Source organism: Leguminivora glycinivorella, chromosome 14 (assembly GCF_023078275.1).
Source record: "Leguminivora glycinivorella isolate SPB_JAAS2020 chromosome 14, LegGlyc_1.1, whole genome shotgun sequence".
NCBI classification, from domain to species: domain Eukaryota; kingdom Metazoa; phylum Arthropoda; class Insecta; order Lepidoptera; family Tortricidae; genus Leguminivora; species Leguminivora glycinivorella.
This window is the reverse complement of record NC_062984.1, coordinates 16,741,585-16,767,331: the sequence shown is the minus strand read 5'-3', so window position 1 is coordinate 16,767,331 and position 25,747 is coordinate 16,741,585. Positions and strand designations below refer to the sequence as shown.

The following is a 25,747-nucleotide window of genomic DNA, read 5'->3' as shown; positions in this document are numbered from 1 at the left end:
GTTAGTAGTAAAACTTGATATTCAGTAAACCTACTGAGTAGTCTATATAAATTTGTTAAGTCAGGTGTAAAGAATATATATGACTTATCAAATGAAAACATACGTCTCCGTAATATATGGACTATATGGTGTAGTAATATCGGCCCAAATCTATAATTGAATCGCAATGAACTATCAAAATACTTGAGCTTCTTTATGGTAAACCATTTTGATAGATGTATATCACAAGAGGAAATTTACTTTTTATAGTCGTAGGCCTAACTTTTATAACCAAAAAAAATATGATTTTTATTTTCTTAGGACATCATTGACGCCTAAAGTTATACCGAGCCGTCAATTAAGAGCAATCTTGCGTTACCGTTATTAGTATTACAAATGCAAAGTCAAAGCTTAAAAGTGAGGCTTCGGTTTCTTCGAGTGCTATGACCAGCATTAAACGGGAATCACTCACATGCGTCTCGATAGATCAATACGATTCAAGTGGCGGATTACTGGTGGCGCTGCACGGGCGTCTGGCAGTAGGGGCACTCGTCGGCGGCGCGCGCGCACGCGTCGCACAGCACGTAGTGGTTGCAGGGCGCCAGCGTGACCGCGCGCGGGCGCTCCTCGCACGCCATGCACTTGGTGGCCGTCTCCAGGTACAGCACCTTCTCGATCTCCTCGAGCTCGGCGCGCGCGGCCGCCTGCAGCTGCTTGAGCGTGCCCAGCGGCAGCGTGCGCAGCTCGCGCGCGCGCCCAGCGCCGCCCGCCGCGCCGGCCGCGCGCGCCGCGTCCAGCTCGCGGCGCAGGCTGTGCGCGCGCGCCACCGCCTCGTCCCGCTGCCGCTCCGCCACCTGCGCCGCGCGCACCGCCTCGTCCGCCTCGCGCTGCCACGCGCCGCACGCCGACCGCGCCTGCGCTATCCGCTCGTCCCAGCGCAGCGCCGCCGCGCGCGACGCCACCACCTCCTCGCGCAGGCGCGAGATCTCGCCGGGCGCCGACGGCGACGTGGCCGCGAACTCGAACCCGGTGCCGCCGTAGCTGCCGGTCTTGAGCGTCGCGTGCGAGTTGAACAGCCGCTCCGTGTCGTGCGCGTAGCGCAGGAACGGCGGCAGCGGCGAGCCGGCCGAGGGCGGGCTGAAGGCGCGCAGCGAGGGGTGCGGGCCGCGGGGAATGTTGACCGGCGCCGACGGCGCGAGCATCGACTCCCCGTCCGCGAGATCCCTGTCCAGCGTGGCGACCAGCGAGAGCGGGTCGTCGAGGTGCAAGTCGTCGAGCGCGTTGCCGACGACCTCCTGCAGCACGGTGGCGTCGAAGGCGCTGCGCTGGGCCCAGACGTTGTGCGGCGGCGGCTTGGAGTCGGGCAGGCGCGCGCCGACGGCGCGGCCGCCGCTGGAGCCGCCGCTGGAGGTGGAGGCGCACTCGGAGTCGCCGCTGCCGTTGGTGGCGGGCGCGGGCGCGGGCGGCGAGGCGGGCAGCAGCAGCTCGGGCTTGGCGTCGGGCAGCGCGGACGACAGCAGCTCGGCCAGGTTGGTGCCGCACTCGAGCGGCGCGGCCATATCGCGCGCCGCCGTCAGATCTTCCGCTGCAAATTACGACCGGATATCAGCGACACGTTTGATGAATGTCTAATGGCTTGACTCACTAAACAAGACTAGCTGTTACCTGATAGCTCCATCTCTATTACAGCAAAGCGTTTTTCAGATTAGTTAGTTGATAAGAAAGTATACTCACGTTCAACATGCGCGAAGGCACAAAAGAGCCCCCTCGGGCAGTAGCCAGCCTGCTGCACGTCGTTGCACTTGGTGCTCTTGTATATCTCGGGGTGGAACTGCTGCTCGGTGCGCGTGTGGCAGTAGCCGCACGCCTCGCCGGCCTCGCAGTTGCTGGGCTCGCCCCACTCCTCGCCGTGCTTCACGTTGGGGCACGGGGTGCTCCGGTATTTGTACTTGCGCGGTGATCTGCGTTTATCCTGGAAGTTGATGTTCTGGTTTATTTGGAAGAATACACTTTTTATTGTCACTCTTTGCCATGGAATATACATACATACATACATACATACATACAATCACGCCTGTATCCCATAAAGGGGTAGGCAGAACACATGAAACTACTACAGCTTCAGTGCCCCTCTTGGCAAATAAGGGGGTTGAAAGAAAACGAAAATGATATTTTTATTTGCCATGGAATATGATATTTTCATTTCATCTTACTTTTTACATTTCTGATATTTTATTAAGTTCATCATCATATCAGCCCTTTATCGCCCACTGCTATGCATAGGCCTCTCATCTCATAGGATCTCTCTAGGTTATTCAGTTAAGTTCTTCTAACAAACTAACCTGCTCTATTATTGTTTTGTCACTGATAGGGTTACATACAATATTTTATTGTTTATAACAAAAAACAATTTATTGATGAATATTGGGCAAAATGATGTCTTGGTTTGATTTAAAAGCAACTAAGATATCTATGTATAAAGATGCCTCAGTCATTAATAGACCTAGACATTTTTGTAGCATGAACATTACTAATGACTTTCTTTTGATATGCTCTTCATTTATAACTTGTATTCTTGATATCTTACAAGCGACTCTTAAACATTTGACTTGGAAATAGATAAATGAACAAGACTATCAATTGAGCATTATCAATATAAGGTCTTTGTGTATTGCGATTCTGATTGTAATAAACTATTTAGGTGTCCGTGCCTTCGCTTGAACCACTAATGAGATTAACACCTTCATAACTCGGCCCTAATCGAGTGAATTCCTCGACTAGTAGCGCCATCTGGCGCGCCAGTCAAGTACTAGTGTCGCCCGGTTACCAGCGCTCGGCTGCTTTTTCCTCAGTACGCTTTTGTAACTCGGCCGAGCAACACGTTTACAAAAGCAAGTCTTAAAAAGTTCGAGAAATTTAAAACATCGAAAAGATTATGATTACTTCTAACTTCGTGATATTCCGCTCGGTGCCTTTGGCCCAGCGACGAGACGCAGTGACCTCCTGTAGGCACCGTCATAAATACGCGGATACATATGCCTCACTCACGTGAGACTGACATGACGTCGTCCCGTGAGACGACAGACGTCGTCCCGTGAGACGACAGACGTCGTCCCGTGAGACGACAGACGTCGTCCCGTGAGACGACAGACGTCGTCCCATGAGACGACAGACGTCGTCCTGTGAGACGACAGACGTCGTCCCGTGAGACGAAAGATGTCGTCCCGTAAGACGATAGACGTTGTCCTGTGAGATGACAAACGTCGTCCTGTGAGACGAAAGACGTCGTCCCGTGAGACGACAGGCGTCGTCCCGTGAGACGACATGACGTCGTCCAGTGAGATGACAGATGTCGTCCCGTTAGACGACATGGCGTCGTGCTGTGACACGACAGGCGTCGTCCAATGAGACGACATTGCATTGCCCCGCGAGACGACAGGGTTGTTCCTGTGTGGTGGCATGGAGACGATGAAGAAAATTGACAGCGATGGGACGCAATGTAATCCTATGCACCGTCATAAAGAATATAAGGGACAAATGCCACGCTCACGTAAGACGAGACAGAGCGACGTCTCGTGAGACGACATAGGTTCGTCCCTTGAAAAGTCATAGCTTCGCCTCGTGAGGTGACAGGACACAAGAGATGTTTTGAAACGACAGATGAGGTCCCATTAGATAACCTGGCCTATGAAAAGATAGGGCCCACGATCCGATAGGGCATCGCCTCGTGATATGACAAAGGAGATCATTCATTGTGCAGACATGATTCGTCATTAGAGACAACATGAGTAAAGTTGTGCTGTGCGCAAAAGTACACTGTCATATAAATTGACAAGCGTCGCCCCGTAAAAGATTAAACTTTGCAGCGACTTGGAATTTGGATTTCGTTGCCCTATGCGATGATTTACGACATCCTTTGAGAACCCATTGGATTATTACATGCTATGCACTAATTCACCTTTCGTGTCATGAGACGAGCGTAATGATCTCGAGGCAAAATGTTGTATTTGTACACGAATCTCAATGAGATTATGTCGCTTTAACATCTACTTTGCGGTAATTAGCACAACTCTTAACTAAACATACTTTGTATAAGGTATTTCTAAACATATGTACCTACTTTGTAGAAGGTCTTTCGAATCAGAACCACAGCGTACGTGTTAACCTGAGACATACACAATTACACAGTTTAGTCATTGTCTTATTAGACAAAAATCATCACGTGATGGGTTCCCATAAGTGGGGTCGTTTTATACAGGTAAAGTGAACGACATCGGCGTCGTCTCAATTGCCTAATTAGCCAATACATAATCAGCGTGGTCACTTGACCAACAGATGAATGATTGTGAGGAATGTCCAAATTTATCTCACTCGAGAATATCTGAACGGCCATAATGATGACGAATGTGTGATCCAATTACTGTTAAGCAACGCCGTTATTGCCAACCTAATTTGTCATGTCAACTTTTAGAATGCTCGTCATGATAGAGGTTTATTAGCAGGTTTGACGTTGTGAAAATCCACTTCCACATCTAAAAACGTGTGGGTGGAGCTTCGGTAGCAATTAACTAGCACTTTGTTGCCAGATACTAAGCGAATTAAGAAATATACATAATAGTGATGCTAAACAGAATGAAAAACCACTTTATATTACAAAGCCCTTCTTGCCCAATCAGAAAGGGAGAGGGGGCGGCGAAGATACCAAGGGAAAAAAAAATCCATTAATTTATGCCACTGTTTTACGCTATTCCTAGAGTGCAGATTCTTTTAAATGAATGATTAGAGCTCTAGTCTCATCAACTCACGGGCATCAATAATTGACGCATGGTCTTGGGTCTTGATACGGACTTTAGAAATGCAGAAGAACCACTCAGGTACTTAGCAAATGTTGACTATTAGCTACAAAATAACTTACCGCAAAGGAAAATTCTTGTACTAGGCTCATTACTCTGTGAAACCTGGATATTCGTCTGTATTTCAGCAAACTTATAGCTGTCCGGCTGAAACATCCAGTCGGACTAATGGCGAATAATGTTCCAGTATATGTTGTTCAGTATACCGAACTGACAAACGTATTACTTCTGTAACAATCGACCTAGTAGAGACTTCTGAACCAATTCATTTAGAAATAAAAAGCTACAGCTCGGAAAGTTTTCTAAGTACGATATATACATATATGTACTACAAATTGACCTCAAACTGCCGTTAATCGACCAACGGTTAGAATACTCAATCATGCATTATTACTAACGTTAGCTAGACCAAGATTACAGACAATCCTTGAAGAGGTTAATTACAAAGACAACAAACTCGTACCGGAAATCTGACTCCCAAATATATACGATATTTTGTGGATAGTTTGGCAAAATGACTTAAAGGATATGTTATTTAGTACAATAGCATTTTAGTATGCCTTGTTGCATTGTTACTCAGGACGGACTCTCGTCGTAAAAGGATTTGTCGGTTGCCCAGTTCGTTGGCGTAATGTTACGAATCCTGTTTCTTTAAATAACTAACGAATTAGATTAAAGAGACGACCGAACAATATTCTCAAACTATTTACAGCGAAGAACTATGGCTTACATCTCTTGACCGAAGTAAATGAAGTTGGTCCTAAACTTAAACAACTACACAAAACAAAGCAAGAAACCGTGTAGGTAAATTGTATTCAAAGTGCTTATTTGTTGTATGAGTATGATATATCGAAAACACTTTAAGCTCATTAAAACCAATAGGGCAATACATTTTCCGAGAGAAGCCGATTTTCACAGTTTGCTAAGGCACTCTTATGGATAAAATGTTGAAAGGTAGTCACTGAATGTGGAGGCCTGTTTCTGAAATAATAAATTAAACGGAAATTGAAGGATGAATCTCTTTCGATTTTAGAACACAGTTTCCTCTTACAAATAAAGAGGCGCTCGCATCCTAAAATTATCTCCCGCTACTGCGGTATTACTAACAGAAAATTCCCGTTTATTTCATTTGACAAATGTTTTCTGAATAGGTTTCTGGGGCCTAGAGAGATTAACAGAAGTTGTATATTTACAATTAACTTTTGGAACTCCATTAGCGCGTTGTAGGATCGATACACATTTCCGCAGTTGCTTACTAAGCGCCATTTATTAGAATTTTGCGGCGCGACTATTTGTCAGTAACAGAGTAGACGCCACAACTTATTCAAAAACGGTTCGTAAGGTCAGAGGACGAGTCCCAGTCCCAATTGAATTTAGTGTAAGGAACTAGAAATATGATGTTTATAACGTTACTGTGCTTATGACTTAATTTAGAAGACTTCGGACTCCTAATATACCTGATATACAAGAATTTGTTAGGACACTCATAAAAGGGAGCGCAGATTCTAGGCAAAATGGGTTTCTAGTGGTAACAGAAAACTTAAAATTATTGCCGTTTAAATAGATATTGATGAACTATATTTATCAGAAGTAAGGTCTTGAAACCTAAATGAAAAATAAAAGCTCAGCGCTTAAGGTACGCAGTACTTATAGCTACGATATTTTGACCTATTGGTCTCGGATGACAGGCAAGTGTAAATACCATTGTCATCGTCCGTGGCACTACATGCTACAGCCGTGCGCACGTACGACTTTTAAGAAAATTCTAATTATATGCCATACGATAAATAAATAATTGTCATCTCGATATAATTGTAGAATCAGGTATTACCCTACATAACAGTTGCATCTTGTTTGTGGGAAGTCCCGCTGCATATGGATTTTGTGAAATAAGCAAGAATACAGTAAATATTAACCCGTATGTTTATGTGTATACATCAGTTTATAAAGAACGTGAGACATTTATATTATTCGCACAAAAGAGCAATATAGAATATATTGCTTTGCAATTTGGTGATAAATTACGAAAGTTCTGAAAAGAAAACTATGTATTTACTATCTTAAGCTGATGACTGAATTTTTATTATAAATGGGTAATCGTACATCATTAACCCTTATTTGAAGAGTTATCTGTCGTCTTACATTCTTATTAGAATATCGAAATGGACTAAAGAGCCATAAGTCGTAATGTTTTAGAATTACTAGCTCACGAATCGTACAATTTTGCCTTTATAAATTCGGCTAGTCAGCACATAAGTCATAAAAATGATAAGCCTAAAAATATATGCATCACATATTCATAATTATTCAAACACAAATTAAATATTTCAAATATCGAAAAAAGCATACTAGCTAGACATAGTAAAAGACTAAATAAAGCTGACGCGTACAGTGTAGAGAGGATTCCCGCATTAACATTCATGTATATTCATGGAAGTATCAAAGTCAATTTAATTTGAAATAATTGCCTTCATTTGATCTTCGCCTAAGTATGTGTGACTCATTAGATCATTGATTCGTTTCAATCGCTTGTATCCCAAAGCTTTTTGCTCAGTTAACCCATTTTAATTTAATAGGAAAAATTTGCATAGTTTCCGTTCTCGTAAAGACTTTGAGTAGGAGCTTACCTTTTATTATATGGATCCTTAGCTAACCATGGCCATGGTATTGTCAATTCAGTCGGAAGCCGAAAATGTATTATCATCTTATTTGCAGTTTTGCTACCAGTCCAGCAGTAACGCATACATTATCGTGATGTGGGTATACATTACAAATTAACATATGATAGCGTGCAATTTCTTCCAACTCAAGCGTTTATTTCAATTGTTTTGGCAAATGTATATTTCATATACAGAATTCATAACACATTATGTTATGGGAAATGTTGACATTTGGCAGTGGGCTATGTAAGACAATGTTTAAGCTATGTCAATATTGCTTATTACTCAGTATACTAACAATAATATGTGCATATTCGGAGATACATATAGGCGCATTACTTATGGTACAGTAATCAATTTACATGAAAAATAAAAATTTAAACATAATGTCATAATGCTCATGGCAGTGCTATGATATAATTGTGTATTATAGTTACATGATATAATTATAGTTATCTTAAGCAGAAGAAGACTAGTATCTTGGTGAATTTATAAGACAAAAAACATGTATATGATCTTAAGAGTTTTGAATGATTCACGGTTATTTTCATTAGACTTATATTGACCGGGATATAGACCGTGATTACCTTTTTGATTTTTGTCGAGCTCCCGATATTTCGACGCAGTTTCATGCATCATGATCACGGTCTAATGTATATGATCTTGTTCTGACTAGGGACTGTCGTAAGGGAAACGCGAGACAAATTTAGCCGACGTTGATGTAACACCCATTGATGAAGGGGAAGCTCTTCAGAGTTTGGGTTGCTACAGATATTTTCTCACAAAAATGTTATTGAAATAACAGGTTTTATTTCCGTAAATATTGTAATACCGATCTATCAACTACTGGCTTCCTGTCGGTTTTATGTTATACATAAATTAAGTGATTCACCACCATCATAGAGTGCTGTGTTGAGTCAGTTTCAATTCATGAAACTATTGTATACCTTCCTATTATTTATTATGACATTTCTGTATAAATAAAGTATATCAGTCACAGTACGCCCTAACCAGCGCCGGCAGAGGTTTAAACACGTCTCATTAGTGGTTCAAGCGAAGGCACGGACACCTAAATAGAACCGTTTTTCCCCCGAAGGGTAAAAAACGGATATTTAGGTTCCTGCCGAAGCTTGAACCACCCTTAAGGGCCTTGCCGGCTAAAGGTACTGAGGAAAAAGCAGCCGAGCGCTGGTAACCGGGCGACACTAGTACTTGACTGGCGCGCCAGATGGCGCTACTAGTCGAGGAATTCACTCGATTAGGGCCGAGTTATGAAGGTGTTAATCTCATTAGTGGTTCAAGCTTCGGCAGGAACCTAAATATCCGTTTTTTACCCTTCGGGGGAAAAACGGTTCTATTTTAGAAATTTACTTACCTTACTATTGTGATATTGTGGGCAGGCATACCCTTGTCTACATAACCTAGGAGGTCTTTTACATGGCTCCGTTTTATACGACGATAATACATAATTCGTATCTGAAACAAGAGTTATTCAGTTATGAACATGTTTAAACCTAAATTAAACCCTATGAATGGAGCCTGAGGCTATTGTAGTATATGTGTGAAGGAAAAGCGTGTATTATGTCGTCTCCTACGCGCGTGGACGCGCAGATGGATATCAGATGCCGGAGCTGCGAGTTGCGTGTAACGTGTTGCGAAGCAAGGAGTCGATATCTATTATTGTGAATAGATAGATAGATAGATAGATATACCAATAACATACAGTGTAAAAGGCAAATACTATATTATAACAAATTACTTTTTAACACTTTAAAATCTTGTGTTTATTGCACATATTTAAAAGTGACTTTTACGAGTCGATTTACCTGTTCACCAACATTTCGGCCAATTTGCATTGGCCATGGTCGCGGAAGACTGTCCCAGGTAAGTGTCAATAGAGATGTAAACTACTTGTTGTACTTGATATCCATTTTTGCTATCCACCACAAATATAAACACAAATTACCTTGCCATTTAGGGTCTTCATTCATCAAATTCCGTTCTCTCAAATCACGGCGCCGCACCGTCGCCGTCTGTGGTCCGGATTCTCCATAGCTTGGAGCTCCCGCGAGCATGGGCGACCGCAGGTCGGGCGTGATGTTCTTATCAATCCAAGACTACATAAAAACCACTTACCTTGCCATTTAGGATCTTCATTCATCAAATTCCGTTCCCTATCTAAAGCACTAGGCGCGGCGGCGTCCCCATCCGCCTGGTCCGGGTTCTCCATAGCTTGGACCTCTCGAACGTCGAGCACGGGTGACCCGCAGGTCGGGCGCGCTGTTCTTATCAACACAAAACTACATAACCACTTACCTTGCCATTTAGGATCTTCATTCATCAAATTCCGTTCCCTATCTAAAGCATTAGGCGCGGCGGCGTCCCCGTCCGCCTGGTCCGGGTTCTCCATAGCTTGGAGCTCCCGGACGTCGAGCACGGGCGGCCGCAGGTCGGGCGCACCGTGCGCGAACGCGCAGTGCGCACCGTTCTTCGTGCAGAGGCCGCGCGCATCCGTGTCGTGCACGCACATACACGTCTTGTAGTACCGGAGGTGGTAGCGGCGCTCGGTGTCGCCAGCCGTGCGGTGCAGGTAGGGACATCTGTCAGAATGATATTATTATACTAGGTACAGTAATACCCGCTTTAAGAGAGAGATGCGTTTCAGGGCAATTCGCGTAAAGCGAATTTCGCGTATATCGGGGTCACTTGAATAAGGTACCAAATTTAGAATCAAACCGAAAATAGGTTACTTGGGCGATTATTTTTTCCGCTACGAGTTTGACGTTGTTTGTCTTAATGTTTATCATAAGTCATAACAAATTGAACTCGTACCTAATTACAACCTTGGCATTCTGAATATTGGGTTTAAATTTGCTTACTGCGATTACCTGTCCAATTTGAAGTTTACTGTGACAAAGCTTTAAAGTGTTCTACAATGACATCTTTGCTGTCTATTGTTAAACCTTAAGTCGTTGCAGTAACGTACACAAATAAATAGTTATATGGTTTATGATGGTAGTTAGCAATTATTTTATTAAGTGTAGAGCTAAAAGTCAACTAGAGCTGTACAGAAATCTAAAAATTCAATTTATAAAAAATTAACCATCAGATTAAAAGATGAATACTCTAGATGAGTTTTAAAAAATAAAAATCTGTTGGGGTGTCTGAGGTTTTGAGTGATACCGGAAACACATTGTATTTCATCACAACAACTGATACTTCAAAAACTGATGAGAAAGTTGCACTTTAACAACAAGAGTGTGAAGTAATTTTATACAAATTTTTACTATTCTTTTGATGGATTTAATTTAATTTGAGGTTTTACAGTTTATATTTTCCTTATGTGCTGAAAAATTTGTATTTCACTGGGGGATAAAATTTCTTTAACCTCCTGGGGTCCGAAGTGATAATACTAGGACAAAATCAGTTTGCAGTGAAAACCCAAGTATCAAAATATATACTTGGAGCAAAGACCCAACGTGATAGTACTAGAACAAAATATTTACACCCACCAGGTGCGTTTGAATTACCCGCCATATCACTTTTACGTTACTGATTAGTCTGTGGATATATTTGGCATTGTGGCAGCACTGCTTGAAGTGAGCGGGAAGGAATATTTTCGGACTTCTGTCACAAGACGTCGCAGCAATGACACGTGAAACGAAAAGAGGTTAGTCTAACTTATTATTATCTTTGAAATCTTTATATTGAACTGACTTTAATTAGTTTTATTTTCGAGATAAAGAAATAAATTATTCGTAAACACTGTTATTTTAACTTAATTTTGAATATTTTAATATGAATTTTGTGTGAAAATGTATTCGTACTAGTACTAGTACGCTGGGCGGTTATACCATAATTTTCCTTCCTTATTGGTTTACCATCTTTCTTACTCTAATGTGTTTATGTGCTCGTGTGATAAAGAAAAAGATAGATATTTATGTAAAAAAACAACATAAATTGTACTAGTATTAGGCTGTCGGGCTTATAAAGTTATTTTACAGCTGTAAAATTACTCATGTGTTGGAATTACTCCAGCCGTCTGATTCTGAAGACAACGAAGATGATCCTTTTGGAGGAAATGATAAATACGACAAGTACATTTCTGGTGGGGACAAGGCCAGCGAAATTGACAGCGATAGAAATATCAGCTCAGAATAAGAGCCTGTCAGTCTGAGCCCTGCACCAGCCCCGCAACTTTTTCAAGGGCGAGGTCGAGGTGGCGATTTTAAATTTCGATTGTGAAACATGCTATTTTTTGTGTCTTAAATTATAAAAGTGATAACTTAGTTGATTTCTGCTAGTAAAAAGTGTTAAAATCATGGTTTTCTATAAGATCTTTAAGGGCGATTGATGTGCTTTTATTATAAGTAAAAGCCCAATGTGATAAATATAGAACAAAAGATTTTGGTGTTTTTTTTTATTCCCTGGCAAGCCTAAACCGTTATTATAACACCCCTAAAATATGAGACTTGTACTTGTTACGGTTAATCAGATATGAACAATTTTTGGTCTGGGCGTTCAGGACTTCATTAATTAGTTCTAGTATTAGGACATTGGGTCTTCCTCGGAAGTACCCTCTAAAAAGTTGGGCCGTAGGAGGTTAACCTTTGTTCCCTGAAAGCCTTGCAATACTCAAGATTCCATTTCTCGGACCACTTACTATGCTCATGGTTCAATATTTCAATTTATTGCTTACTTGGGTATCATATCAATATAAACATGAGTGGTTACACAAACACTTTGACCCCAATTTCATTGTGTTATCCCAATGTCTAAATTATAAATTTATCTTAAATCTTAATTAACATTATGCCTATTTTCAGGATTTTTAACTGTCTTGAGTATATAAAGCTGTTGTTCAGGCTACATTGACTTTAAATGCTAACACTTGAACAAACATTGGTAACAAGCTAATGGTCATGTTTTGTGTACTCTATAATCAAGGTTCTTACATCCAATTGGAATTATTAACTGCAAAGCAACTTTCACCTTTCCTCTCAACAATAACAAAGAAACCCAACTAAAGGGTCAATAATCTCTTTCATAACATCACATAAGAGTTTATTTTCAGCACAAATAAACAAGTAAATAATGTGTTTATCTCATATGTATCAGGCTAACACACATAAAACCTCAATAGATTGGCAAAAATATCAAAATGTCAGAGGATCAGTGAAAACAGCTTTTATATTGAACAATGGGCTTGCAAAACCCTGCCAAAACAAGATGTAACCCCAACAATACCACAAGTACAAGACATAGCAACACTCTAAAACAGGTAGCACAATAATTTACTATTGGTAAACAAGTTTTTTATCGCAATTTACGACAATTTCACTGACAGTGCCATGTAATTTGATTCTGAAATAGCTTTTTTCACATATTTACGTAGCTACGAGTTATTCCATGCCACGAAAGCAAGGCGATAGTCGAAAACAAAGCAACGACAGCAATACTCACTCGTCCCCATCCTCGCAAATACCCGATGTCTCATTATATTTGGTACAGTAATTATCTGCGCTATAATTGAAGGATCCATCTCTTTTTCTAACGGGTCTTCTTCTTCTCTGGTTATTGAAATGCCAATGAAAACATGTGAAAGGCCTGTGTTGTGTACATTTGTGTTGTAAGAAAGACGGACACTGCTCCACTCGGAATTCCTTTAGATACCTGCAAGAATAAACCACGGGGCTGAGTGAATGGCACACCACTAAAAACTACGTTTATCACACTTTCACTTCACAAAATCTAACATTTTATTACGGAACTTACTTATAATGATTTGGTTTTTCTGTTTGAGCTGTCAACAAAGGCTTCGATTCCGACGGCATTTTGGAAAACTATTATTGCGTTGCGCCTCTCGCGTCGCGCAGGGCACGCTCACCGACAACCAATTAAAATTCAATAAGATCACGTGATGCAAAATATTTTGGAAAGCCACAAATTGTAAACATAGAAATAATCTAATATAATTATTATCAAGAAAGACACACGCCATTAGTTTTTAATGGCCTTGAACTTAAAAAACTTATCTTCAATGACCGAAACCGAATATCGAACAAAAGAAAATTAATAAACTAAACGCAAACTATTTTTGACAGATTACTGAACTGTCACATCAAATGTTATCTATGTACGTCTCTTTTTCTCTACAGTCTTGATGTATTAGTTAGACGGAAACAAAAAATAGGCCAGTGTTGTTTGTCTAAACCCACAAAGTTTACTATACTTTTGTTACGAATAATTTCGTTGGAAATAAATTACTTATAAAACAAGTAAAATAAAGGTTACAAGGACTTTAAAAAGGTAGTTTTAGTTGATTGAGTTGGTTTCTGCTGAAACAAATAGATATTAATGGATTGACAATTTGAAAAAAGTAATTACATGAACAATAAATTAAAAACATGTTGCTTTTAAATTTCTACCTTAAACATACAGTTACATAAGACGATTCAAACAATATTATTTATTAAATGAAAAGCAAAAAACCCACCAAAATAATACACAAAAACATACAATTTTGTTAGCTGTCAACATTTTGAACAGGATAAACCAATAAAAAATTATTACACAAACAGCTTAAAGGCTAACCAATCAGAAAGCCTACATTTCGACAAATCACAGGCTGAGAATCGTTGCGACGGCAACCAATCAACGGGCATTGAACTAGCGTCACTGAACGTTAACCCGCCATTCTCTCGGCGCCATTTTGAGCATATGATCATTGTTGTGAAGCTCCGTGTGTAAATTGTGTTTAATTTCGTTGAATCCCTGCAAATCATTGTAAAAGGTGAGTAAAATAGTTCATTTCTTTGCAATAATTAATTTTACTATGAAATTTATCAGTGAAAAGTTCAATTTAGGACATTTAAACTCTCATGAAAAGTAGCCTATCTCAATGAAAAAATGCCAATAATTAATTACGATATCCTAAGCATTATCTGTTTTCTTTCTAGCTAAAAATGGCACGTACCAAGCAGACTGCTCGTAAATCCACGGGAGGAAAGGCTCCTCGCAAACAGTTGGCCACCAAAGCCGCGCGTAAATCGGCGCCAAGCACTGGTGGAGTCAAGAAGCCCCATCGTTACCGCCCTGGTACCGTGGCTCTTCGTGAAATCCGTCGTTACCAAAAGTCTACCGAGTTGCTCATCCGCAAGCTGCCTTTCCAGCGTCTCGTGAGAGAAATTGCTCAGGATTTCAAGACTGATCTGCGTTTCCAGTCTGCTGCCATTGGCGCTCTCCAGGTGGGTCTACTATTATAAATAGCTGTATTTTAACATATGGTATTTTTAGTACTATAAGTCTTAATTTCAGTCTCAATAATTAGTAACTACACTAGTCTGGACAATACACCTATAAAATGTTTTTGTACATATATTTATTTCATATGTATGACTAATATGTGATCTGCATTGCGCAATTTATTAAATGTCAATATCTTTCCAGGAAGCGAGTGAGGCTTACCTCGTCGGCCTGTTTGAGGACACCAACTTGTGCGCTATCCACGCTAAACGTGTGACCATTATGCCTAAAGACATTCAGCTGGCCCGACGAATCCGTGGAGAACGCGCTTAATTAAGTCATAGTGTATTTTACTATAATTTATATGTAATTCAATTAATATTAAATTCCATAACATTTTTCTATAACATCTCACATGTAACTTGTCTTTTATTAACATTCATAACTATATTTGTAAGTGGCAGAACTGAATTTTTTTATACATACATTCTTATTGTGTAAGTTTACTATGTGTTCGCATTAGATACTGGGGTGAATGTTAGGCGACAATGAGTTTACAATTTTATTGTAATTTTTTCTTGATAATTTTGATGCAAGATACGGTTACAGTATCATGTGCGAGGCAGTAGTTTTATTTTTAGTGACTGTAGCTCTAATTAGTGTAAAAGGCAATGTCGTTGCTGAGACAGTATGAGAATTCATAGCAGTAATTTGATGCACTTAATGTATGTGTAATGAGAAAACTTGGTGTTGATTAAATATAATTAGAATCTACATATTAGTTTTCTTTTTTATTATATTTTCCTAAACTGCAAGTATATACTTGACGAATATCAAGTTACCCATTTCACCACTTGTATTGCTTTTACAAATGGCGGCAGCCGGCAAGGCACGCCATCCTTGTAATCATATGGCCCCTGTACACACATGGCCAACAGCTCCACCAACCCTTTGTGAAAGCCCTTGGCAAAGATTAGAGCCGCTGTTTACACATTGGCGAACCAATCACTTGGCATTGGCTCTTCATGAAAGATGGACGTGGAATGGAAAAATCTAGGAAATTCTAGATCATAGACATTGACAGAAAAATTTGATTAAAAAATAATAACCCCGTAGTAAAATTAAATTATTTGAAATATTAACAATTTTTTTAATATTATGATAAGAACATTTATCTTTTTTAGGAAATACATTAAACATTTGCAAGGTTATTTTATTTCCTAAAATCTACACTATTATTGACATAGATAAACTTATTATTTTCGTAAATATTTCACTACCGTCCTCTCTGACGGCTGACGACCAACTGAATGAAGCGCCAATGTGTAAACGCAGTTGGCCATTGGCGCCAAGATCCTTTGATGTGTGGACAAAAAACCGACACGAATCGGTTGGCCGGCAAGCGCTAGCGCCAACTGCCAACTTACGGCCAAGTAGCCCTCTACACACATGGCCAAGGGGGTTGGTGGAGCTGTTGGCCATGTGTGTACAGCGGCCTTTAGATATACGTGCATGTATAGCTACAGGATTGGTACAGCACCTCATTCTCTATGAAGCAAGTCTATGGCTCCCCACAGACAGTCTTAAAAATTCATAATCTTAAAAAAAACTTGTATGCAATCTGACAGTTCAGATCTGTCAGTGTCTTGTCAGTGTCAGTTTGAACTGTCAGATTGCATACAAGTTTTTTTTAAGATTATGAATTTTTAAGACTGTCTGTGGGGAGCCTATAAGTGAACTATTCTAGAAATGTAGGTAGCATGACTTGACCTTGCTTATTTTATTATTGTCAGTATGATGGACAATGGGGCGTTACATGATAAATGCAAACTTGAAATTGATTACTACTGAAGAACTATTGATAAAATCGTCTCCCTCCTAAACATTGCCCCGTTGTTGACAAAAGAATTAGGCCAGGTGCATTGACAATACGTAGTTGTAGTGTGTAGGCTTTGTTGAATCAAATGAATGCACCCTTATCCTTGCAAAACTAATATTAATTGCATTTTTCCAGTGCAGGTTTACATAATGTAACTACCGACTAAAGTAACTATATAGTATTACTGTACTGACATCAGCACAAAATGTCTACCCCCATATAATTAGTGCTTTATTACCTACATGTACATGTAATTATGTTCTGTGTCTACTGTCTACATGTATCTATCAGCTTATATAAAGGAATAGTACATTACAGTAGTATTACTTGTATTTGTTTATTATTTAATTACAGCAGGATTGGCGCGAGATAGACTACCCGTCTTTATGTCATTAATATAGAAGATGGGTAGCCTTATCTCGCGAGAACATACTCTCGCACCAATCATGTGCTAACCCTGCTGTTATGAATAATAAAATGAAATTGAGTTGTTATTATAAGTTGTTTGAGGAAACCTATGAAAGTTTATAAATAAAAAGAAAGGTATGAGCACAGAATATAATTATAATAGTACAAAAACACAAGGCTCACTCCTTTGATATTCACAAAATGCTGTCACTCTAAATTCTTCCCTACATTAACAACCGGACCGCACGCGAGCAGCCGACATTGAATTCTATTGCGCCGTCCGAAGGTCGTCACCATTGAATGGGCCGCGAAGACGCGGCCCCCGGCATGTACTTGTAGCATGGGGATAGAATCGCAGCCGGAGTGAGCTGCCCCCCGTATGAGTAGTGTTTATCCCTTCGAGTCCCAGCGACATCATGTGATGTCAGTAAAATATAAGTAAATACATATAGATGCTTGGGGCTCGAAGGGTTATGTAGTAACTATTTATTAATCTGTGGTAGTGTCTACTTACTCAATTCTGTAATATTGGCATGAATTAGGTTACTTTGAATTTTATTGAGTGGCATTGTGTTATAAAATCTGCCACCTCTTAGAATTATTTTCTATTCCATTTTCTTAGAAAACAAACAAAAGTAAAACAACAGATATATATAGGTATCTGATAATATTTACTCTCAACAATAAACTAAGTCTATTAAATAAATTACACAACAATTAAAATCTTAACTTATGCTACTGTCTTGGCCTCCTCAAGCTCAAGCTGTTTAAGCCTCTCTTCTATTGCTTCAACACTTAGGCCACTTTCTTTATTATATTTGTATGACTGCAACAACTGTTCCTTTTCCAAGCCTTTTATCCGTTCATAAAGGGTCTTATTAAATTCTAAATCTACATCACTCTCTTCCCTCAGCACACAGAAGTAGATAAGGAACACTGTTACGCTGGCCAGTACGGAATAGGGTTGGTACCATGGCATCTCTGATGGTTTATATTTCACTGCAACTGGTCTAATGGTCTTCTTACGAGCAGCTGCACTTGTTGTGAATTTGATGGGTTCATTTTCGCTGGCTTCTATTTTAGAACTAAAGCTTTTAATTGATCGCTGTTGCTGGATGCAGCCTCTGGAATAATGAAATGCATTGATGGGAGGTCTGTAAGGACTGAAAGTAACGTGAAAAATATATTTTGTAATGTAACGATCACGACCAGTGCAGGGACGATATTTCGTATCCTTAAAGGAGTAAACAACAAAATATTAAGAGCAGGGAAACATATTCACAACACGAATAATCATCAAAATAGAACATGATAAAATTAAATACAGAATCTTGTAAAAGGAATAACATACTTAAAACATTACTAAGTTGCATAACATTAAACAATAAAATAGTAACGTTAAACATGCCGTTATTTACCTTAAAAGACGAAAATAGCGAATCATTTCCAATAATAAATTATAGAATCTTTAAAAATAAATAAAGCAAAGGGAAAGAACCATGCGATTTTTTTATGGTTGAGTGACAGATGACATTGACGCATTGACGGTGATTGTTTTTTTTTAAAGTGGATTCTTGAACAATTAGTTCCTTTTTTTTACTCTTTTCGCAAATTCGCAGTCATTTCTAATGAGTATCGAAGCGCATTTTTAATCCTGTAAATGAAAAATTAAAACCATCGTCATAATCAATTTAAAAATGGAAAATTATTGCCTTGGGTGAGACTTGAACTTACGACCACTGCACTGGATCGGTCCGGTAGCCGTTTAAGAAGCTTAATGCTCTTACGGTAGATGTCACTACAGGTTCCATTAATCTATTCGCTGGCTTGGTAGAAGTCTTGGTGGCTCATTTCATTTGGAAGAACGCTGAAATATCGATCCAGAGGCTGCGAGTTCAAGTCTCATCTATGGCAGCAATTTTCCACTTTTAAATTGATTCTAAACCTAGAAGCAACGTATCTTAGGTACATTTTATTATTTAAACATTAGATAGGTAGGGTAGGTATTATAACCTTATAAACTCTTCACCCTTCTCAGGTTCAGCCAACAAACGCTCACGCTCTGCCACAGCCCGTTCGTGTCTTTCTTTAGCCAGTTTGAGTCGTTCCTCGAATTCTGCCTCTTCATTATTTTCGGAATTAGGTTTCTTCACTACCCTGTGTATTGGGTCAGAGTTTATGGGCTTTACCAAAAGGCCCCAAACGTCGCATTCATCTGACACATTTTGAACTGCTTTGCATAAGGAGGACCGGAGAGACCATACATCGGAAATACCTTTATCCTTTAAAACAAAGATTTGAAATAAAAGTGTAATAACCTTATAATCAAATATTTTAAGTATCTGTAGAAAAATGATGAAAATGTGTTGTAACTCTGAACTAGGCAACTTTAATTCTTACAGATTGGGCTCTTAAAACTTCTATTTCTTTGCTACAAGCCTCCACCTGAGCTGCAACTGCATTACGTTTAATGCGTTCCACCTCTAACTGAGCTTTTAGTACATCATTTCCTTTGGTCAACTCCTTAATTTCTTCTTGATGTTTTTCAATTTGGAATACTGCTTCGCGAATAGAACGATTCAAAGAGTTCACTGCTGCTTCATCTGTTAAATTGAGACAATTATACCTACTGTGTTTGTATTTTATAACTTCATAATACACTAATGTAATGAAAATGAAGTAAAGCAAAGCTCATAACTAAATTACTCACATTCTCGTTTTTCACGCAGTTTGGCCTCTTTATCTTGCTCCTGTAATTTAATTTTTTCTATTGTAGTTCCTACATTATTTTCCATTTTTTCATAAGTAAACCAAAATTTCGACTACACCACACAACGTAAGTATAATTAACTTTTTCAAATTTCTTTTTCCCGCCACCTGGATAAAATATTTTTGTTTTAATTCACTTGCGACTTTGACTAACTATATTTTCAGCCAAATTAAAAATATTTATTTTTTATACTTTTAAGCTTTTCCAAAAACTTACTCTTTATCCATGTTTTAATGTATTTGTTAAACCCACATGAGTGTTGTAATGGTTTAAATTTAAAATAATTAAGACTTTCATAATTATCAAAGAGGATCGAGTACGGAGTTATTAATTATCATACAGCAGCGTGTAATAACAGCGTGTAACGGAGTTGGGGCGAGAGTATAAGTAGCATATAGGTATTATACCGTTACCTGGTTACCCGGGTAATTTGAAAACAAAAACGTCGATAAAGTGACACTTGGCTACAAATGTGATTTAATAAATTGTGAGGAAATTGTTGCGATATATTTTATTACTTACAGCATATTTGCTTGATTATGCAGACGCCAGATGCGAACGGTTATGTCCACGTACAGTGGCCTAGTAAAACTATACCTCATGGTGGTATATTTCATACCCGCACTGTAGAACCTTCTGTAGCACAACAACAATTCTTGAAAGGTTTGAATGTTTTATTTTTTAAGTCTATTTGTTTTATACAGGTTTAGAGACTACGCATTTCTTTCCCTCCAACAACATGCTTGGAATCTGCATGGGGGCACGGTAGTACGGTACGGCCAAGCCGCACATTTTTATCTAACGTGTAGAGTTTGTGAAGTTGGGGTTTGTAGAGTAAGAAGCTTGGCTCTACATGAGACCTCTCGTTGGGTACGTATCACAATGTCTAAAGTTAAAAAACCTAACGTTAAATGACCTACGTTCAAAATACCTAAAATCAAAATACATAATGGTGTTTCGACCGAAATTCAAAATACCTAAAGTTTAAAAAGGTGCACATTATAATGTTTAAAATAAAAAAACTAACGTTAAATGACCTACGTTCAAAATACCTAAAATTAAAAAAACAAACGTTAAATGACCTACGTTCAAAATACCTAAAATCGAAATACCTAATGATTAAATCCGAAAAGCAAAAATGTCTAATAAATGGGGCTTAAATAACCGGTTTACCCTTGAATCGTCGACAGACAATTAATCGAATATTATTTCAAACACAACGTTTCAAATAATTTCATTTCATCGACAGTTCATATCGTAGAATGATCGATACAAGTCAAATTAAACCGTGGACTTTTACTTCGTAGATAACTTATTCCGAGTATACTTTATATCGTGGTATATACTCTGAAAGCCGTTCTTTTCTGTGTGATCGCAGTTCTAACCTAATTTTAGATTTAAACCAATCGGGTTCCCTCTATTTGGCATACCTTTAATTGTCCGAAACGATTTTCGCATAACAGACTTCGCATAATCGATTATCGACGAATGTTAATTTGGCAGAAAACTTATTTGACATAATATAAAATAATACTAATATTACTTTTTACGAAAATGAGTTCGAATAATACTTTTTACGCTGATTCTTTTTTATGAATAACATTGATTTGCAAAATTGTATTTGGAATATTTCTTAAAATCAGAATAACCACTCATACTAAATGCAGTCAGGAGAGTCGGTTAGGTTAGAACTGCGACCTCAAGAAATACAATATTTTGTTAAGAATGCACGAATGTCGGTTAGGTTAGGTTAGGTTAGAACTGCAACATCAATATAGTAGTATTAGCTATGATAAAAATTCTGCGTGATTTCGACTAAACAATGTTATGCATAAAAACCACACCTTTATGCACAACATATATTCGAACAAACAAAAATATGCCTAGGTAAATTATGCGTAACTATACTATGCTTAAAATTAATACTTCAATATACCCTCTTTTACGCTCGCGGAACCTACCCTACTACTTCGGTAATTTGACCGGTTAATCATTTTAGGTATTTTGACCATAGGGTATTTCAAATGTTAATGTATAAAATTTAGGTTACATAGTTTTTGGTATTTCAAACATTAGGTATTTAGTCCAATAGGTATTTTAAATTTCGGTAATTCGTGCGTAGGTGAAACTTGCTTAGGTATTTAAAATCATTAGGTATTATGATTTTAGGTATTTTGAACGTAGGTCATTTAACGTTAGGTTTTTTAATTTTAGATATTGTGATACGTACCCCCTCTCGTTACTCTCGTACTCGTATCGCCTTGGCAACATTTTACATCAAAATGTTTTTGGTGGGATCAATATTACCACTGAAGACTTTTTTGTGCTTGTATGTTTTGTAAAATGTTTTCTTCCAGTTCTTCTAGAAGAGTCAAAATTGAGCATCACCCAACGCCAGAAGCAGGCATGGGCGTTACGGGAGCCGGATGAGCCTAAGGAAATACGATGTCCCAGGAGGCAGGTGCCCATGATTCGACCGAGGACATCGCGCCGCCGCTCGCAGTCTGCCATCAGAGAGTCGGGCATATTTGAAATGGAAGAGTTAGTAAAGCTATGCTCAACTTCATAAGCCAAAATTATCTACTACACAAAAAACGAGAAGTATCATTAAAGGGTTTTATTTTTGAGTAGAGAGGAAAAAGTCCTTTTGAATTTGCTCAAATTATGTAACTTTGTCCTTTCTTTTAAGATATGTCCCACTTAAGCGGGGCGAAGATCGTGAGGCGCTGAAGGCTAGGCTAGCGATCAGCATGGAGTATGGAGATACTCCGGAGCAGATACCTCCACCACCACCACGTGTAGCCAGCAAGCCCAAGCCTCAGCTGCCAACAGACAAGGATAAGAGAAATGAGCGTAAGTGGGCCTTCGAGGAAAGGGAGCTTTAGAGAGTGAGCAACTGTTAAAAGCATGGAGCATGATGGCACCCTGAAGCAGACATCAAGGAAGCCAAAACTTCAGCTGCCCACGACTGTTGAAGTACACGAACACGTCCAAGCCTCATCTGCCTCAGGGTTCTCAGTGTGTGGGCGACTGGTCGTGTCATCCATTAACCTTTTGAGAACCGTTCTGTTGTTATGTAAGAATTACATCAACATTCACTTGTTATTTTCCAGTGCTCACCCAAATCCGCGAGCGCGCCGAGTGGTTGGCAGAAATGGAAGACCTTGGCCACGCAGCTCCGCACCGGGACATAGTTCGCGACCAGATCGCGGAGCGGCTGCGCGCGCTCGACAGCTTGGGCATCGACAGTGCGCTTTCTTCAGCGCGCTCCTCTGCACGATCCAAGGGTTCTGGGTTCAGCGTTAAGGAACAATACGCCAAGGATAGTGCGAGGTCTAAAGAGAGCGTCAAGTCTGGTGAGTAGATGTTTGGCTGATGCTCCTGTGTAACATGCGATTTTCAGATTTGTATTTTTACAAGACTGTTTATATTTTTCAGTACATTCCAATCGCTCAACAAAGGAGAAGCAAGAATCATCAAGAAGCTCAACCAAAGGTCGCGCAAAGATGGAAGAGAATATCTTGGCTTATAACAATATTCCACCCTTGCAGTATTCACCAAGGAGGAGAGTTTGAGCTTTTACTATTTAATTAAAATATTTAAATGTTGTTTAATGTCAGCAATAGCAGTTTTGCTGTGACCTGTACTAGAAATTGCTGAACTAAATTACAAGTATTATTTATACTACTTTGGATTTAAGGCTTACTTCTTGATTCGGTTATAATGTGGGTTTTACAATAACATTATGAATTTATGACCTAGGCATTAAAAATCAAAATTAATAAAAAAGCATCTTACAAATCAATTCTTATTTTAATAATTATCACATTTATCTAATCATCATTATCGTCTATTACAATTGTCTTTGTTTTCTTTGAGTGTGATGCATCATTTGAATGTGATTTCCTTTTCTTGGGCACCTCTTTTTCTTCTAGATCTAAGATGTTGTTTTCAATTTCACTTGGAGCTGGCCTGTCTAATTCAAAGCTAGAATACTTTCTAACAGGCATTTTTATCTCAAATTCTGGATCCTGCACCAGATCAATGTTAGGACCTTTCTTTATGTAACTAATAGTGGAATATGCTGTAAAATGGAAGTCCTCCACAAGGTAGTTTTCTACCAACAAGTAGGCAATTACATCTTCACCCAAGTTACGGGATAGGTTGGGTTCCTTACCCTTGTGCCTTAAATTTACTGGTCCTTTCAAAAACCAGGCATCAAGCAGCTTTTGTGCAGTCAATTTTGTGTCTTGTTTATCAGCATTGTCAATAATACTAGCCAAAGTTCTGCAATGCAATTCAAGATTTATTTCTATTACCTTAGAGGTGGGATTAGCACAAACATCACACATTTTGTTGCAATCCGTATTGCCCCAGTCTTCATCAAAATGTTCAGCAATCAACTGCCTCCTACATAAAGTTCCATTGAGACAGTATTTAACCATGCCATATAGATGATCTAAGCTTCCAACTGATGAGAAAACCATTGTGCTAACTTTGAAGACATCCTGCAGTCTATACAAGGTCACACATTCAGCCCTGTTGCTGTCTCTACCTGCCCTTCCACTCTCTTGGTAATAATTCTCCATAGATTTGCTTATTGTGTGGTGGATTACAAATCTGACATCTGGTTTGTCTATTCCCATGCCAAAAGCTACTGTAGCTACTATAGCTTGGTAGTGCTTGTCATGCCACTTTGTGTGAACTTTAGATCTGGTGTCTGCCTCTAAGTTTGCATGGTAACAGGCAACTTTCAACCCTCTCTTTCTTAACCCCATGGCAATTTCTTCACAATCCTTGATACTGTGTGTATATACTATTCCACTTTCTTCTTTATATCTGTATTTTATGAGTTTCTCTAGGATGTTTAAACATTCCTCCTGTGATGTTGGTTTTTCGAGAATTTTGTAGAACAAATTGGGCCGGTTAAAAGTAGATTTGATAACCAGGCAACCAGGAATGTTGAGGATTTTTTGAACATCAGTCAGCACATGGGCTGTTGCAGTAGCGGTTAAGCCCAAAATGGGGATTTTAGGGAACATATTAGATAATATCCCAAGGAATTTGTAGTCTGGTCTAAAATCATGTCCCCACTGAGAACAGCAATGTACCTCATCTATTGCTATCCTTTGCAGTCTGCCATCAGCAAAGCATTTCTGCAAATTTGCCATAAATCTTTTGCTCTTAGCAAATCTTTCTGGTGTGACATAGAGCAGTTTGATAGGCGAATTTTTATCTTTTAGTATGTTCAAAGCAGCGTTTGATTCTTCTCTGGAAGAGGTGCTGGTAATAAGTTTAGCAGGAATGTCTTTTTTGGTTAAAGATCTTACCTGGTCTTCCATTAGTGATACTAGAGGGGAGCACACTATGGTAATGCCAGGCTTGACCAGGGCCGGCAGCTGATAACATAAACTTTTGCCGGCTCCCGTTGGCATGACGACGATTGCATGCTGTCCAGAAAGAGTACAGTTTATGGCACTTAGCTGATTCGGTCTAAATGATTTCAGCTTGAAAACATTGCGTAGAGTATTTTTTACATCTTCTGACCATTCGTAGCTCTTGCCAGCCCAGTCCACGCTCGCTAAACTATCTGATTTAATTTTGTTTATTGAATTTTTGAGTGCAGTTTTCTTTTCGTGCAATTGTCTTTGCTGGTTTTTCAACTTTGCTATTTCAGACTCAACTTTGGATAGTTCTCTGTCGACATTTTTTATTTCCTTCTCCAAGTCATCTATAGTCTTCATTGTTAAATTGAAAAATATCGCAATCGACTGCGATATTTCTATTCACCATCAGCGACTAGCTAGTCTCCTTTTTGCGGTTTCTGACGTTTGACACATGTTCGGTTTGACATTTTGCGTTTTGATCACACAGATTGTTTGCAAATTGCATGATTTCCGAAATAAAATATCATAATAAAAAATAAGTGAAATATGAGTGAAATGTTACGAAA

General features: G+C 39.2%; 6 protein-coding genes across 6 annotated transcripts; 2 read left to right on the top strand and 4 right to left on the bottom strand.

The window, feature by feature from the left end:
* Positions 1–433: 433 nt before the first annotated feature.
* Positions 434–13,533, bottom strand: LOC125233265 (RING finger protein unkempt). The gene is made up of 6 exons (XM_048139204.1): positions 13,268–13,533; positions 12,956–13,165; positions 9,809–10,092; positions 8,868–8,968; positions 1,714–1,951; positions 434–1,564 (listed from the first exon to the last, which is right to left on the bottom strand). Exons 1-6 carry the CDS (start codon positions 13,324–13,326, stop codon positions 489–491), a joined length of 1,968 nt encoding a protein of 655 aa, XP_047995161.1. The 5' UTR covers positions 13,327–13,533; the 3' UTR covers positions 434–488.
* A 600-nt stretch (positions 13,534–14,133) lies between these two features.
* On the top strand, positions 14,134–15,511 carry LOC125233365 (histone H3.3A). Its single transcript, XM_048139355.1, has 3 exons — positions 14,134–14,285; positions 14,452–14,739; positions 14,942–15,511. The coding sequence occupies exons 2-3, from the start codon at positions 14,458–14,460 to the stop codon at positions 15,068–15,070; spliced, it is 411 nt and encodes a 136-aa protein (XP_047995312.1). The 5' UTR covers positions 14,134–14,285; positions 14,452–14,457; the 3' UTR covers positions 15,071–15,511.
* A 2,163-nt stretch (positions 15,512–17,674) lies between these two features.
* On the bottom strand, positions 17,675–18,597 carry LOC125233405. The gene is made up of 2 exons (XM_048139417.1): positions 18,443–18,597; positions 17,675–18,148 (listed from the first exon to the last, which is right to left on the bottom strand). The coding sequence occupies exons 1-2, from the start codon at positions 18,466–18,468 to the stop codon at positions 17,755–17,757; spliced, it is 420 nt and encodes a 139-aa protein (XP_047995374.1). The 5' UTR covers positions 18,469–18,597; the 3' UTR covers positions 17,675–17,754.
* Positions 18,545–19,882, bottom strand: LOC125233404. The gene is made up of 4 exons (XM_048139416.1): positions 19,735–19,882; positions 19,425–19,627; positions 19,038–19,306; positions 18,545–18,678 (listed from the first exon to the last, which is right to left on the bottom strand). The coding sequence occupies exons 1-4, from the start codon at positions 19,817–19,819 to the stop codon at positions 18,621–18,623; spliced, it is 615 nt and encodes a 204-aa protein (XP_047995373.1). The 5' UTR covers positions 19,820–19,882; the 3' UTR covers positions 18,545–18,620.
* Positions 19,883–20,184: 302 nt separating this feature from the next.
* Positions 20,185–23,583, top strand: LOC125233656 (UPF0193 protein EVG1 homolog). The gene is made up of 5 exons (XM_048139725.1): positions 20,185–20,457; positions 22,152–22,335; positions 22,484–22,647; positions 22,908–23,150; positions 23,233–23,583. The coding sequence occupies exons 1-5, from the start codon at positions 20,334–20,336 to the stop codon at positions 23,367–23,369; spliced, it is 852 nt and encodes a 283-aa protein (XP_047995682.1). The 5' UTR covers positions 20,185–20,333; the 3' UTR covers positions 23,370–23,583.
* A 5-nt stretch (positions 23,584–23,588) lies between these two features.
* On the bottom strand, positions 23,589–25,600 carry LOC125233655 (ATP-dependent DNA helicase Q1-like). The gene has a single exon (XM_048139724.1). It carries the CDS (start codon positions 25,536–25,538, stop codon positions 23,628–23,630), a length of 1,911 nt encoding a protein of 636 aa, XP_047995681.1. The 5' UTR covers positions 25,539–25,600; the 3' UTR covers positions 23,589–23,627.
* Between the last annotated feature and the right edge of the window lie 147 nt (positions 25,601–25,747).

Coding starts and splice junctions, on each gene's coding strand:
- LOC125233265 (XM_048139204.1), bottom strand. CDS start 13,326: ATGCCGTCGGAATCGAAGCCTTTGTTGACAGCTCAAACAGAAAAACCA. Junction 10,093..12,955: donor ATTTGCGAGGATGGGGACGA/GTGAGTATTGCT, acceptor TCATTCTGACAG/ATGTCCCTACCTGCACCGCA. Junction 8,969..9,808: donor TGAAGATCCTAAATGGCAAG/GTAAGTGGTTAT, acceptor CTCTTGTTTCAG/ATACGAATTATGTATTATCG.
- LOC125233365 (XM_048139355.1), top strand. CDS start 14,458: ATGGCACGTACCAAGCAGACTGCTCGTAAATCCACGGGAGGAAAGGCT. Junction 14,740..14,941: donor CTGCCATTGGCGCTCTCCAG/GTGGGTCTACTA, acceptor ATATCTTTCCAG/GAAGCGAGTGAGGCTTACCT.
- LOC125233405 (XM_048139417.1), bottom strand. CDS start 18,468: ATGATTCGCTATTTTCGTCTTTTAAG. Junction 18,149..18,442: donor CGCTATTTTCGTCTTTTAAG/GTAAATAACGGC, acceptor TCATTATTCCAG/AGGCTGCATCCAGCAACAGC.
- LOC125233404 (XM_048139416.1), bottom strand. CDS start 19,819: ATGGAAAATAATGTAGGAACTACAATAGAAAAAATTAAATTACAGGAG. Junction 19,628..19,734: donor ACTGCGTGAAAAACGAGAAT/GTGAGTAATTTA, acceptor TCAATTTAACAG/ATGAAGCAGCAGTGAACTCT. Junction 19,307..19,424: donor AAGTTTTAAGAGCCCAATCT/GTAAGAATTAAA, acceptor TTTGTTTTAAAG/GATAAAGGTATTTCCGATGT.
- LOC125233656 (XM_048139725.1), top strand. CDS start 20,334: ATGCAGACGCCAGATGCGAACGGTTATGTCCACGTACAGTGGCCTAGT. Junction 22,648..22,907: donor CAAGGATAAGAGAAATGAGC/GTAAGTGGGCCT, acceptor GTTATTTTCCAG/TGCTCACCCAAATCCGCGAG. Junction 23,151..23,232: donor TAAAGAGAGCGTCAAGTCTG/GTGAGTAGATGT, acceptor TATATTTTTCAG/TACATTCCAATCGCTCAACA.
- LOC125233655 (XM_048139724.1), bottom strand. CDS start 25,538: ATGAAGACTATAGATGACTTGGAGAAGGAAATAAAAAATGTCGACAGA.